At 35.6% G+C, this 16,529-nt stretch overlaps 1 protein-coding gene across 1 annotated transcript in view; it reads right to left on the bottom strand.

Moving 5' to 3' along the window:
• Window positions 1-16,529, bottom strand: part of LOC148947275 (vesicle-fusing ATPase 1-like) — a 324,795-nt gene that overhangs the window by 73,526 nt on the left and 234,740 nt on the right. Inside the window, exon 9 of the mRNA XM_089096977.1 lies at window positions 13,248-13,358. Coding sequence (XP_088953103.1) covers window positions 13,248-13,358 — 111 coding nt within the window. The remainder of the gene's footprint in view (window positions 1-13,247; window positions 13,359-16,529) is intronic.

Raw genomic sequence — 16,529 nt, 5'->3', positions numbered from 1 at the left:
AGTATCTCGTCTGAAGACGTTACAAATCCCACAGCCAAGAGGAAGCAGACGACTAGTGCCAGAGACAACGGAGGCTCTGACTCAGATGATACTGTTCCTGAAGAAAGTCGAAGTGCAAGAAGTAAGATTTTGAACAGAAAATTCCCACAGTTTGTTCAAGATGATATCAGTTCTGACAGTTCACCAGAGGATCCTCAGTTCGATGACGGTTCAGACTCTGATATCAGCATGGGACCTGCAGAAGAATCTGACAGACAGGGTCAGGCTACGGAGGGGGACTATGTTGTGATCAATTTGGCTGGAAAGAAGTCCACATCACAATACGTAGCCAGAGTTGACAGACAATTTGATCTGAGCGAGGATGAAAATGGAAACGCTGGAATCAACATTGAATTAGAGATTATATTTCTATAGCGCGAGGCTTCTTCGAGCTACAAGTTTATGCTGACAGAACAAACAAGCTGTGTCTGCACAAGCCAGGTAGAAATGGTGTTGCCAAAGCCTTCTGAGGTCGGCGGCACCTCGACAAACTCTAGTCAGTTGGTTTTTTGGGCGGATCTGTACAGTTTTATGATCTCCTCAGGTTATTCTTTTACTGAAGCAACTATTTAGCCTGTTTTGAAGGCTGTTTTTTAGGTTTTTTTTTTTTTTAATATTTTGTAATAACTGATGTTTTTTATCGCTTTTGATACATTTGATGCCAATAAACGAGTTTTACAGCAAATCCGACAGTCTTAAGGCTGATGGTCCAAGCTGGTGGTCAAAGTAACCCCAAAGCCGGGTGACTTTGATAATCGATATTATTGTTAAAAATGAAATACTTGCGTCAGAGAGGAAATATTAAGCGTCTCAGACTGCCATCTCATGGCAAAAGTCGCACTTTGGCACTAGCTTCAGATTTTTTTGACCACCCTGCTAAATCCTAGAGAGCCTTAAAGTTAAAAACTATGGAAAAGTCACCTCGGTTGACGGTACTTCGGGCATATGAAAACCTTTGAGGGACCAAGCCATTCAAGTAACGTTAGTTGAAGGTCCATTCACAATGAAAATTTTGTAAGACCGATCCATTTGGCTAACGTCAATAAGAAAATTCTGTGAAAAATTCTGATAGACCCAAGTTAGCACTAGTTAAGTCTCATATTAAAAATTTCACTGAGAATGTGCCTTAAGTGGGATACTACTAAGATCCATATCGTTTCAGCCAATCATTGGCCTTTTTCTGGCAGACAAGTTGTTGATCCACAATCACGAGAACGGATTTGTTTATCAACACTTGTTGGTCAACAATAATTTTCACGAGAACATGAACTTTTATTATTGTTGAAAATAAAAAGCAATATTTCCAAAATCAAATGAACATTGTTTTACTATTTTCAATTTAACTCATGTCCACTCCTGAAATTTTTAATACTTATACACTATTTCACTGTCTGAACAAATTCTAAAAGTGTCCATAAAATGCTACAAAGCTTCTCCAGTGCCATTTGGAGAGGAAAGGGGAGCTTTATTCAAAAGAACGTACCTTCTCCTGTCTTATTTTTAAATAAGAGATCAAGCTAATGATAAATAACAAGAATTACGGCAAAGTAACAGTTTTTTCTTCTTCTAGAATTGTATGAAAAAAAAAAATCTCCATGATATTCAACCTTGAAATTTCCTGTTTAAATTTGACCAGCAAGTTAAATAACAGTGATTCTAATTGTGGGTCGTTTTCATCCACAATGTTCATCAACAAAACCTTTGTTGGTCAACAGAACACGATTGCTGATAAACTGTGTCTCGCTAGAACACGGTTGTTGATCAACAATTTTGAAGACCAATTATAGGCGACAGGATGTTCAAAGAAAAACTGCAGTTTTGTATCTGTTTATTCACTAATATATGCTTCAGTAACAGTGTTGCCAATGCGGTACAATTGTACCGTTTTTGGTGCAATTTAGAGGCTCTGATACAAAGCGGTACATGTGGCAATTTTTAAGTAAGATCAAATCTGCCAGTACCTTTTTATTTTACTTGCTCCTCTCTGAATCGGATATCTGTTCAAATTTAAATTTATCAAGAATTTTGTCTTGTTATGGCGAACTTTTAACCTGCAGATCAGATGGTACAAATTAATCTCTTGCGGTACAAGTAAAAAAACTGGTACAGTTTATTTTAAAGCGTTGGCAACGCTGTTCAGTACACTATAGCTTGTCACATGGATTGAAGAAACCGCACTCGTGGATAAGTAACATAAAGAGATTAGTTTTGTCGTTGGCTTAATTACCAGCCATGTTTTTTTCTTTTCATTGTATATTGCCTCAGCAACAGACAAAAACCCAAATGCAAGAAACAAATGGATTCACCTGAATGGATCTGAATTAACTTTGGGTCATTAATTGCAGTCTTAATTAGCGTTTGTATTTTTTACCCGAAACGCATTATTAATAGCCAAGAGGAAAAATCAGCTATTTGTCTATAAACCAGAGGAGAATTGGAGATTAGAAATCTTATTTATTCTAAACCACGGTTCTTGGCACGTGTTTTAAGGAATAATATGTTTGAGGTCAGGTTTGGAATAAACAACCCAATTATGGATTCTAATTAGTAATACAGCTAGTACTATCTTGATTCAATATTATATAAGATAAGGAAAAAGTATATTCTTAGCCTTTTAGTACATAGCTAAGGAAAAGTAAATAGTCATTCGACTAAACATTATTAGTATCAGTTTAACACTCAAGCGTTGACTTAGTAAAGAGCGAAGTGTCTCCCTCATATTTTCCGCCGGTCACTTCGTATGGAAGGGGTAGTCATCACAACTTAAGAGGGGTTCGTTTGATTGGGAATTGAAAATCCTAGTAACCTCTTCAAGGGCCAATAGTTGTTGGAAGGGAAAACAGCCCCTATTTTTGAATTTTTGCCCCTGGGCACCCCGTAGTCCCCTCTATGGTCCCGAGTCAAAATTATTGTTGTTTTAGTTTTCCGTAAGTTTTGCTCGATGTCAGTTTGACTAGACTATTCGTTTCAAATTTTTGTTCCTTTCAAGTTTCATTTATTTAGAATTTTATTTAGAATTTTAAATTCAATATTCCTTTTCAAGACAAATTCATGACGACAGCGTAGCTTTTGTGTCTCATTGCCCTTTTTAACGACCATTGCATTGCGGGGCAGCACTAATCTTTTCGGTAATAGTATGGTTCCTTTGAATTTTGAACATTTTTATTAGTTGTTTTTTTTTTTTTTCAATATCGTTTTTTCCGTAAGAAACAACTTTATGTACATTAGCCAATCTTAAAAAATTTGCAAATAATCGAGCAGGGTTTATATTTTCATGATTTTCTTTCTTTTTTCAACGCAGGCAAAAATGTCTTGATTTTTTAAGACATCGAGCTCTTACTTTCCCAAAATTAAAACTAGTTTTCCCGAAAATAAACTATTTAGTTACTTTTTCGGGTTTACAGTTTCTATTTTGGAAACCCTCAGAATTTTTCCAGAGTAGAAGACCCTAGATTTGGACCTATCTTTTTTAAGCAGTGAAATGTCGTCAATTATCCACATTTTTCCCTATTAATTTTGCAAGTTTTTCTATATTTTTCAAGGTAAATCACCCAAGCATCTAATCAATGTTGTTTTAATAGAATATCGTCAAATACATATTTTTTATTATCTCTTTGATAATTAAACCAAACAATTGTGAATCTCTTACATATTTTGGGGAAATAACGAGAACCATGATGTCAAAGAACAAAGTCCTTTTTCCCGTTTTTAAGTTTTGACCTATTATGTTTTAGTCGAGAAATACTATGAAATCAAACAAAAAAAACGCGAACTCTTGAACAAGAACGTGATCTCAAATAAAGTCATGGAATAACACGTACGCTCCAAAACAATTTTACAGTTCACACTGCATCAATTTTCCTTAGCATCTTAGAGGCTGCATTTTTTTGGACAAGTGAACAATTTTTCTTCGAACCGAACTCAGTGTTGCCATTGTCACAGATTTTCTGTGAAACGTCACAGACTGTTTAAGCGATCACAAGCTCATAGATGAGAACAAGCACGAGCAGAAGCTCACCGAACGGCAAAAATTCACATGTTTTTAGGTGACCGCTGCATATTTTACGATTAGGAACTGGAGTTGTGAATTTTGGTGCAAGATTCTTTTTCTGACCTGACTACATTGACAACAAAAATATAGAATTTGCTACAGTGAAATTTGCGTTCCAGCCCTAATACCTGGATATGGCCCTAAGTTTAAGACCAAAGTTTGCTGATTTTGCTTTTTTTTTTTTTTTTATCGATATTATTTGGCATTGTGAACCAACGGCTGCTGAGAAATACCTGCAAAATACGCACTAACCAGCGAAGTCAGTAGCCTGGGATTCAATCAACGCATTTGGGGGAGGGGGCCAGGACGCATTTATCACGGTAGAAATATTAAATTTAGAAAGAGCGTTGAATGAGGAACCAACAGGTATTGGTCAATAGTTGTTAGTGTAGATAGTCGAGAAAAAAAAAATCTTGAACCATGATTACCCTGCATATAACTGAGTGAGATACATCCACGTAGCTTGATTTGAAACAAACTCGAGGCCTATTTGTGAGTGAGTTTATAATGTTATGTGAACAATTTCATAGTAATGGAAGATCGAGTTTTTTAGATTGCGCCTTTCGAATATATAGCATTGCGAAACTTGAAATATATGCAGATATAAATCCAAAAATAATGCAAAATTATTAAACAAGTTAAAGCTAACTTGTAAGATTGCTTATAAGATGGCGGCCAGTTCCTAAACTGCTACGATTGCCTAAATTTACCTGCTACACAGCGATTTTCAGTCCTACGGTCAAAAAACTGACTGTAACAGTGCTAAAATAGCAATTTCGTGCTAAAGGTGGCAACCCGTGCTACACATAATGAAATACTGCTGAAATAGCACTTTCGTACTGCAGGTGGCAACCCTGATCGTGGTCTCGCTGCGCAGGACAAAAGTTTCCACTTTTTTTACTATCGAATACACAAGCCAATATATCGCTCTTTCTGTATCAACTCTTCTAAAACCCTACTAAACTATTTGGCATCTTCTGTGCATGACATCTTTGTCCCAGGCACAAATGAAAATTTTGTGATTATTTAGAGTTCGCCAAATCCAAAGCAAAACAGTTGTTTTCGGCGGTTACCAAAGGGTGGCTAAGCTGTGGAATAGCAAATGTTGAAAACTTGAATGCATTGTTATTGTTATTTTACAGTAGCCACGAAATAGGTTAGTGGGCTTTGGGTAAGACTGGCAAGAGAAAAGCACTGAAAATAGATAAAAATTTAAATGATTACATTATGAAGGTGTTCCCCTATTTTCTCCCACATATTTTTGAGTTATCAAATAACTGAGCATGAAATTTCAAAGTGGCAACGAGGGGCGGATCCAGCATTTTTTCAAGGGGGGGGACAAAATAGTTTGATCCGATAAACTTGCGTTAGGGGCAAGTTTAATTAACGCAAACTTGCGTTAATGAAGTAAATTACACTACTTTAGACTTCGTTAGGGGGGGGGGGTCGCCCCCTTGCCCCACCCCTGGATCCGCCACTGGTAACAACATTACGATAAACATCCTAATCAGCCGTTTTCTCATTCGTGGGGTAGGGGGGATGGTTGCTTCTTTGGCTGTTTTTTAGTACAGCCAAAGAGCGACAGCTTTACGAGCAGAAATTAGGTTCCAACAGCTTTTGCAATAACAGCTTTTGCAAAGTCTCCATCGAACTTTACAAGTGACCATTTGAGGTAACTTCGTGAACGCCTTTTGAGTGCCACCTCCAACATACGCATACGAATCAGTTGAATCAGTGGCGGATCTAAGGGGGGCGAGGGGGGCACGCCCCCGCCCTAACGTAGTCTAAAAGTAGTGTAGTTAACTTAATTAAAGCAAGATTGCGTTGATTAAACTTGCTCCTAACGCAAGTTTATCGGATCACCCTATTTTGCGCCCCCCTCCCGAAAAAAATCCTGGATCTGGCCCTGTTTTGAAGAAATTTATCAGATTTTGTGGCACTTTATTCAAAAGTTTGGAAAATCCATAGTTGCAACAATGCAGACACTGACACCAACAAAAACAATGGAGTGAAAAAAAAAAAAAAAAACCAACAAAAACAAACAACAAAAACAACATTAATTACAATATTTAATGGCGATTTTCCATACCTTTTCCTCGGCGAAAAAAACGACTTCAAGTAAGATTAGGGAAAAAGAAGGCTCAGTCAAACATAAAAACCGGGATTTCGAACTCCTTGAAAAATTCTTACCTGATCTAAATCGGGAAGGATAAATTTGTATTAAGTATTACAAAATGAAGAAGGGACTAGTAAAGTTTATCATTGGAACAGACCGTTGAAGGGGGCTGAGGGAGGAGGATTTTTTTCTCCAAATTTTTTGGCAGACGAATACTTTCAAATATGGTAAGTTTTGGATAATCAGAGATTTTCAAATTTGCCTCAAGACATTTGTAACATAATTCATTGCAATATCTTAACTTCGACATTGCTCCTCTTTGATGATCCCTTTGATTGGTCAAATTCATTAATGACAATATTTAAAAATACTTTCAAAGATGCTTTTATTTTTAAATGCAGTAAAAAGTTAAACACCAATATTTTTTCTGCTACTAGCAAAATTATAGTTTTTGAAGAATGAAAATGAAACCAGGTGGCTGTCATGACATAGAGAGTTGCCCTTAATTAATTATTATTTGAAAAAAACTACGTTTTCTAAAGATTTAAAGAGGCTGAGTTACAAGGTCGAACCTTAAAACGTACAGGGATTAGGAGGCACAGTGGGGGGGCTACCACCCCCAAACCCCCGCTTTCGCAGCCTTTAAATATAAAAAAAAATTTCTTTAAACTGAAAGTAAGGAGCGACATTAAAACTTAAAACGAACAGAAATTATTCCGTATATGAAAGAGGCTGTGCCCTCCTCAACGCCTCGCTCTTTACGCTAAAGTTTGACTTTCTCACAACTCTTTTTTAAACAATAAAAACTTTAGCGTAAAGAGCGAGGCGTTGAGGAGGGCACAGCCTCTTTCATATACGGAATAATTTCTGTTCGTTTTAAGTTTTAATGTCGCTCCTTACTTTCAGTTTAAAGAAATTTTTTTTTTATATTTAAAGGCTGCGAAAGCGGGGGTTTGGGGGTGGTAGCCCCCCAACTGTGCCTCCTAATCCCTGTACGTTTTAAGGTTCGACCTTGTAACTCAGCCTCTTTAACTCTTTAGAAAACGTAGTTTTTTTCAAATAATTTCTGCACGTTTTTGTACAGTTTATTACTTATTATTGCTTGACTAACTGTTAGCTGATCGTGTCAGGAGTTAAAGTTGGGGGCTGCCGCCCCCCAAACCCCCCGCTCTTGAACATTCTTGTGTTAAGGCTTTTAATTCCTGAATACTCAAATCACGTCGTACAGGGTGCCTCCTAATCCCTGTACGTTTTAAGGTTCGAACTTGTGACTCAGCCTCTTTAACAGCCCCCCAACTAAGCCTCCTAATCCCTGTACGTTTTAAGGGTCGACCTTGTAACTCAGCCTCTTTAACTCTTTAGAAAACGTAATTTTTTTCAAATAATTTAAAAAAGAAACTGAGTTTCTTTTCAAAGTATATAAAAAAGTTGCTCTGATGGTGAACCGAACCCGGGTGTTCCGCCTGAAAGTCTGGGGTATCAGCCGCTGGACTATACAAACACAATATTAATTGTTGTTTAGCAAATTGAAGCTATTTTCGACGCAAGCAAATTCCCAAAAATCTTGATATGTGGTTTTTGGAAAACAGGGAAGGAGTGATCAGATTGAGCTGAAATTTCGAGGATAAGTTTCCATCCCCCAGGAAAACTTATCATCTAAATCAGCCCGACCGAACCACATGAAAGGGGGGGGGGGGTTGTGGTGGGAAAAAATAAACTTGGCAATAAAAGGAAACAAAGGTGTGTAGAACTATTAAAGTCGTGTGGATAATTATTCGTTCTGTCAATAAAAAAATGCACTTAAAGGTCGAATTATGCTTCGAATGAGTCCTCATTCAACCGGATCCGTTGCCAACTGTGGCCTGTAGGCGTGGCTAAGAAAAAAAAAAGAAATGAATTTTAAGTGGCTATATTTGGTTTTTTGAAAACAGGGAAGGAGTGATCGGATTAAGCTGAAATTTAGAGGATAAGCTCCCGGGCCCTAGGAAAGCTTAACTTCTAAATTTCAGTCCAATCGGACAACGTTACTGGGGGGCTGTGGTGGGAGAGTCCAAGCGTCCGACCCAGTTTACCCCATGAAGATAAAGTCGGAGGAGGAGGAATTTTTGCAATTTTCTTAGTTTGAGCTTGGGCTACAAAATGCGATTACTGCCGTTTCTCTGCGACCTCTAGGACCTGAAATCGCTTAACATTGTGGTGGGTCGCCTCTTTATAGAGGCACAAGTGTGCCTCCTTGATGGTATACTCCGTGGCTACCCCAAGCTTTCATTTTACATTTTTTTTTTGTTTTGTTAGTGCATTAGGGGCTAAAGTGATTTTAAAAGCTCTTTTCAACATTTTTATTCCATTCTTTTTAATTTTTAGTGAATATTTTAGGATAGAAATGAGAGTCATTCCACATTATAAACAAATTATTTGAACTTTATGTTTACAAATCTCGCATAACAAAGTTCATGCAAGCCGTAAGATAAGAAAGAGCTCTATGGGCCCTTATGCCTTGCATAAGAAAGTTCATGCATCATTAATAGCCATGCCTGTAAAAAGGTACCTGATTTTTAGAAGATTTTATCTCTGATCCGACAAACAAATGAAGTAAAATAAATGGGTTTAAAATGAGTCTGATCGTGAAGCGTAGTACAAAACAGCAAATATCTAATGCAAAGGATACCCCCCACAAAAAAGACTTTAAAGCAAGGAAAGCTTTCCAATATCCTCTACAGTGTAGCTCAGATGAACAACCCCGATTTCATTAGATCTACATAACCCGTAATACAGAGGAGAAATAAAGCAAAAATTTTCAACTTAATACTTCCGTTATTAAACAAAACTTAACATTGCAAAAGAAAACTCAATTTAGAGCTTTTCTTACTAAGAAGCAACGGTATATCACGCTAAATCTCCATATGGTTTACATAAACAATACTAGATTTGACACCGAATACTATTAGGAGAATAAACATCTAATTGAAATTTTCCTTTTTTTACTTGTTTATCAAGTCAAAACTAATTTATACTTGCAATAATAACAAAACCGTGAAAAATCTTCTATCGTTGTGACATCTACAACCTCCAACATGCTAGGCAGGTATCTGGCTCATGGACTGTGATTCAGCTATGAAAAAGTTTCATCAGTGGGGCTCAAACTCATGACCATAGACACTAGGCAAGTTCCCATGTGATTTCTTTAAAGCAATTTGTGTACTATACGACTGGCAACAATTTTCCATATTTTATATATTTTCCATATTTTATATATTTTCCATATTTTATATATTTTCCATATTGTGTACGACTGGCAACAATTTTACATATTTTAGCACAATTCGACTGTTTTTTCATTTCTTTTCGGACACCGCACCTCTCCCCCCCCCCCGATATTGTCCCCTTTGATACAAAAGGGGAAAACCATGTTTGACTATATGGTTCAATACCACAAACTATACATTCTTAAGCTTTATAGTCCCCCTTCTTTGTTTTGTACGACACGAGGAGTGTCCTAGTTGTGCTTGCAGCAATTTTTTCCAAATTTGATCCACATGGGAAGGGAGGGGTCCCAAACCTCCTGCTATTACGAAATCTGTCAAAAAAGCCATTGGATCTCAGCCAAGTTTAGTGGGAAAGAAGAGCTGATGTACAACTTATTTTTTTCGAGCTACAGCCTGATCCTATATCTACAAGGATTGGAACACAGTGGGCTTAAATCCGTACAATAAGGATATCAAGTAGAATAAGTTTTTGGATTTAAATGAAAGCTGATGAAAGGCAAAAATATGTCCATGCTGTATTTTTTTTTGGAATTTTCGGGCCTAAGGTTTATTGGTGCTATTTATATTTTTATGAAAGCCCTTCTTCTTTAAAAATGTGCGCGAATTCATAAAGCAATGACCCTCTTAAATCTAGATTTGAACCGTCGCTCTAAGACTTTGTCACTAAAAAACCGCGCAAAACTTACTTTTGTAATTTTTTTTTGGTAGCAAGATTCGCGAATAGAAACGACAATCTTAAGACAGGTTTTTCATAGGCATGAGAATCTACGATGGACTGTCTATGGAAATCGAAATTCAGCAGGCAAATTTTTAATTCCAAACTTCAAGCTTTACTAGAGAAGGAATTGCCTCAACAGGCATGACTATGGTTTTGCCCGGGCATAAGGCTCATTGGTGCAAGTTCGCTGGAAAGGGTCCTTCCTCAAATCTCAAATCTAGGACCCTGTCAAATCTGTTTTGAATAAGCTCAAATCCGGATTAGAATTAATACTGAACCACCCCTTCGCTGAAACCCGACTTCGACTTCACAACTTCGAAACACAACTTCACGACTTCGAAACAAAATCGACTTCGTAATATTTCTTGAGAGTAAGATGTTTGATTTGAGAATAAAAACGACAATCCACCCGTAAGTTTGTCAAAGAAATCAAAATTAACAACCGAATTTTGAAAATCAAATCCTACTATCGATTTTTCAATTTTAAAATACGACCATTGATACAGGAGGATTGAAATTTCGGATAAAGTTGATTTAGATATGGATAAATTTTACTTTTTTTCAAACTCGGCCCTAAAATTTTTTAGTTTTAAAACTTTTTCACTCTATTTTTTTTTAAGTTTAGAAGTAAAACTTTTTAACTTATCTAAATTTTAGGTTTTAAATTACTAATACAGTTCTGCATTTTCCGTTTTCAAAAGTCTTTTATACTACATTCTTGAGTTACAATTCTAGATGAGGGTCCTTTTTTTTACCTTGAAAAGTAGTTGAGTTAGGAGAGTGGAACTCCCATGAATGAATATAGAACCTAAATTATGCCCCAGAAAGGTTTTTCCAAGCTCCTATCTTTATTCTATCCCTCTTTTTAAGGCTTAGGAAATTGCTTAGAAGACGCTTAAATTTAAAAAAAGTGAGCTTTTCTTGATTTTGGTTCAAGTCTACTTTTCTTTGACTTTTTTTTGAAAACCCAATTGCAATGAGTCGAGAAGGCTATTACACTATATTAGGAGATTTTCAAATTTAAGGTACATCTTTCGAAATTTTTTAAAACCTATTAAATTAGGATTTAGCAAAGTTATGAGACATAAAAACTTTCTTTGGGCCTCATTTGCGTAACAAATCTATTTTCATAAAAATCACATTTATATGAAAAACTGTCAACAGTTTCATCGATGTTCAGTGTCCCTTAGAGGAAGGAGGTAGTGATAGATACTTCAAAACGCCTTCCAGTGACATAATTCAGGCTCTGAACCCATTCCTGAAAGTTTCATCTGTCCAGCTCAACGACTTTCCAAAATAGAAGAAAAACTCTCATCAAGAACCAGATGCGTATTTTTTTTTTTTTTGGGGGGGGGGAGGGGACAGAGGGGCACTTACTTCAGGCATTGTAAGGGCGCAAAATTTCTAAATTTCAAGTTTCTGAAATTTTATTCTTATTAAAATAAAGTAGAGGACGCAGTTAATAAATGAAAATAATTAATGAATTAAAAAATAAATTAAAAATTAATTAAAAAATAACAATTATAACAATTAATTAAAATGAAAGTAATCTTTGTTAATAAAGCAAAATTAAGATAAAATTTGGCCTGAAAATTTATTGGGAGAGGGGCGGAGGGAGAGGGGGGCTAATCAAGATTGTGCCCGGGGCGCAAGATATTCCAGAACCACCACTGTCAAAACTTCACCAATTAATGAAATAAATTATTTCACCTGGAATATACAGCATTCTTAGGTGGCCTCTAAAGTTTTCTGAAAAAAAAGATATGGAAACACTGTCAGATGCTTGTAATTTGAAATCTGAATTCTCACCCATATACAATGCAACCTCGCAGCTATCAAAGTCATGCATACACTTATGTGTCTTATTTCTTCTTACATTCTGATGTCTCCCCCTCCCCAGCCCCCCAAACAGAAACACCAATTTCTTTTAGGGTGGCTGCATTTTCCTATGTGTATCCAGCTCTCTTTGGTTTTTGAAAGAATTCCCGCCCCTAGATATATATTCCCTCGTACGTGCCTTACACCAAATATTTCATTTTTCTCATCTTTTAATTTTCTTTGAAGATAGTCAAGTCGATTATGTTTTTCTTTTCTTTTGGTTCTTTCTCTATAAAAATATGAAGAAATTTAGTACTTCATCTCAGAATACTTATCAAATTAAGTTCCACTCAAAACTTGACTGCGGTTTGGCGAAAGGAATGTAAAGGAAGTCATGAAAATAAGACAAATGCCAATATTTTCTACTTTGGGAATTCGATCTGGGAGCAGGGCTAAACATTATATTGCCCACAATGCCCACTACTGCACAAACTCTAGCTTATGAAGAATTCTGCAAAGGTACAAAATACTGCGAATAATACAAGATAATATTCTATTTTGTTTAGACTGTAGAAGACAATTAAACAATCTCGTGACATTATATTAAACAATGCTATTTTTTATATTTGCAATAATTATATATTTACCATTACCTGTACATATATTACAGTAATTAGCGGCATTTAGTAGTTACAAAAGCTAGTGAAACTATGTGTGGCATTTTCTGAACGGAGATATAACAAAGTAAGGCATATATTTATACAATAGCTTTCACCTTCGCAATAGCCTTCACTAAGCTAAATAGATTTTGTTCACCGTTGCTTCAAAAGGACCTAGGCTAAGGACAACAATCTACGACTGAAGAAGGCAAGATAGCCAAAAAAAAAAAAAAAATCTGAAATGATTTCAACATAAAATTTGTGGGGCCACTATTGCCAAAGGCTTAGTATAAGATCGCAGCGCCACATAAATCTAAAAAGATCCGAAGGAATAATTTGTCGAGTAAAAATGTGCCAAAGGTATAATAAAAAAAAAATCGCATTTAAAAATGGGTTGTTTTGAAAAACTCAGTGCGCAACAACAAAATCGTCCAAATGCGTTTCATTTGGCAACACCTCCTTGAGCTAATTTGTTATTCTTTCTGTGTTGGCCGCGTATATGCTAAGAACGTGAGTGTGAAGAGGGCAAAGAAACAAAGAAAAAAAAAGGAATCTCAAAATGTTTTCAAGACAAACTTACTTCAATATTTACATCTGGAGCAAGTTTGTTGTTCTTCCTCATGTTGGCAGTGTGAATGTTTAAAATTTGAACTCGGCCAGCTTCATTCGGAAGACCGATTTCCATTTGGACCTAAATAAAGTGATTAAAACACAGTAAAAGAAAATTACTGATAAACTAAGAGAACCAGGCCTAAATAAGAAGGATTTCTGTGATATTTGCGAAGGGCGAAGGCCTGAGCGAGTAGAGAGGGTGGAGGCAATACAAATTTGCAAGGAACTGTATACGTATAAAGGAATCTTTGCATTTATTTTTATTGGTTCTGCCCTCTAAAATTTTGTTCTTTTAGCGAATTTAATTTTTTTACCAAATTTTGACATTTTAATATGAATTTATTTCTGTTAGATGGGTGGGTAAATTTCAAGCTCGTTAGGTTCAGCATAGTGTAAAGAAAAAGTAAAAACGGAGATAAATGAGACAGAAGTAGTATTTTTATTAATGTTCTTGATATACATTGCTATTTTATTGGGTAACGATAAATGGTGATAACTAGCTTTTTCTCACGGATGCAATTGCATATCCTTTCTTATTTCTCCATTTAATCCGCTTTTAATTGAATTTTCGTCATTAGGTCAAAAGGCCGATTTCTAGTTAAACATATACAAAGTGATTAAAGCAAAGAATAAAAAATTGACTAATTTATAACGAAGCAAATCCAGACCTCAATCAAAAGATTTTTGTCTGTATATATTTTCAAAACATAATCCCGAACCTTAGTCCGGAAGTAAAAATAAGAACTTCCATAAAGGCTTAAAGAATAATCAGGGTGGTGAATGTGGTCCACACATCTCACAGTCGTTTTAAAAAAGTAACCACCCGGTTTGGAAATTTGTGACCATTGCCCCATTTTAGAAACTGCATCAAACGTTCCACGATCCATAAAACGTCCATAAAAACGTTCCACGGACTTATGGCTTTTCATAGATATACAAAACTTTTAATCTAAGTTTAGTAATTTCTCTGTTATCAAGAGCTAAGAATAAACAGGTATATCTTCATGTAAGTTGAATAAATATGTAAGGCGGTACTAACGTGTTATACCGACCACATCAAAGAAGTAAAGTTAGGTTAATCGTAATGAACTATACCAAAATATGATGAGAATATAATACTTTAGTAACAAAATAATGGAAAATACAACAGAGAATAATGGAAATCAGGCAGATCAGAACCCGTTATATTAAACACCTAACCTTATGTATTAAATATTAATTAAAATATACCTGTAAAGTATTTTATCTCGCTCAGGCTAAGATGATATCCAAGTGGACACAAAAAACCAGTTTCATTACAGATATTGGCAAAGCCGCTGCTTACTTACAGTTCGTTACCACGAATTGTTTGATTCGAATGATTCTTTTTTTGATATTTTTTCTTAGAAAGACTTCAGAGGACTATCCACGGGAATTTATTTTATTAGAGGTCGTTAAATCAGTCTGTCGAAGCTGCATTCGACTTCTGTTAAAGCATAACTTTAGTATAGGACACAAGCACCGACTATCTGTGGCATCGTAGTTCTTCCATCATTATAAAGCAAGTATCCCCATGGCTTGTGAGTGGCTAAGTTTAGTCACATATTGTGAGTAGCTTAAATTAAGTGACACAACTTTAATCACTCAAGGCCATTTACGGGAGCTACTCGTCCTGCCATGTGACTGAATTTAAAACCGACATTTATCTTGTCTTTTCCGATACGTAATGAAACCACAAAGGAATTCTACATTTAGAATTTCTTTAATTTAGAAAATCGGTTGCATTACTACATAGATTAATTATATGAAAATATATAACCAATTGTGCAAAACCACTACAAATGCAGTTCAGAAAAGACAAGGGGGGAAAGGTTCCTCCTCTGATAACAAACCTAAGTGAACAAGAAATATCTGTGCAAATTGATTTTTGGCCATTTTAATTCTTCAGCCTGCTTCAAAATTTTAACATTGCGTAAGTTCCAAATGTTTCCAAGAATAGTAATAATATCCAAACACACCTTTGCTGAGAAATGAATAGGAAAACAAAAAGTTACAGAAGGGTGGACAATGCTGTCAACTAATGACAGAATTGAATGACATTATATTTCGGTTGCCAGGAGATACTGATTCAAAAGGGAACCTAAATTTCCACAAAGAAACTGCGTTCACTAGACAATTAATATTAAAACGATTCGAAAATAATATAGTTTTCTGTTTTACCATTCCATGTAATCTTGAATTAAGAATGGAAAGAACTGAAGATGTTTTGAAACAGCAATGATCTATACACGTTATTTTTAGGCAGCAACGCATGATTCATTTTTGCATATGAGGAAGGGCACTAAGAAGGAAGGGCACGAAGGGCACGAAGGGTACGAAGGACGTATGAGGAAGAAAACAATAAAAAAAAGTATAAAATCGTATCGATATCGTAATAGTATAAAAATCGAAGTGGTATAGAAATATCAAAAGTATTAATTTTCAGAAATAAAATTCTCAGAAGAGCAAAAACAAAACCTCACAACTTTTTTATTTAACATACAGGTAACAAAAATATAAAATCGTATTGACATCGTAATCGTATAAAAATTTAAAAAGTATAGAAATATCAAAAGCATTAATTTTCAGAAATAAAATTTTCAGAAGAGCAAAAAAACCGCACAAGTTTTTTATTTTCCCTCCGGTAATCGTGAAAAAAAAAACAGACGACATGTAAACCAGACGACATGTAAATCAATAAATATCAATATGATCTTGTTTTACGGCTATCGGAAGGGAAATAAAAACGTTCTGAGTTTTTTTTTTGCTCTTCTGAAAATTTACGATTATGGAGATACGTTCTTTTGGTACCCAACTGACGAAAAACTAAATTAAAGATGCCAGCCCTTAGAAGCCTCATTCTTAAATACTGCAAAAAGACTGATGTTCTTTGTTTATAAATATTTTTCAAAATATTTTTTAAAATTTCAAAGCCTTTTTTTAAAGACTATCGAAAACGGTACAGCAAAAGTACTGTCATTCATTGGTTGGCATTTATCAGAAGGCAAACAAAAGACAAATAAACGGAATAAACAGTTTTCAACTTTTCATCTTTAGTAATAACGGAAGAATATATCATTCTTTTCCTTATCATAATTATGGTCGGCTCCGTGAACGTGCCGTTTTGCCCAAAGCCATATAACATGTCTCACGCCTCCATAGCTTAAAAACAGGGGAGCAAAAATGGTTTTCAAGCTTTTCGGGGGGAAAGATAAACTTCTGTTTTCGGACT

This window comes from Artemia sp. Qi Xiang Cuo, chromosome 11, assembly GCF_049724085.1.
Source record: "Artemia sp. Qi Xiang Cuo chromosome 11, ASM4972408v1, whole genome shotgun sequence".
NCBI lineage: Eukaryota > Metazoa > Arthropoda > Branchiopoda > Anostraca > Artemiidae > Artemia > Artemia sp. Qi Xiang Cuo.
Note: the sequence above shows the minus strand (reverse complement) of the source record. Positions and strands in the feature narration are given on the sequence as shown.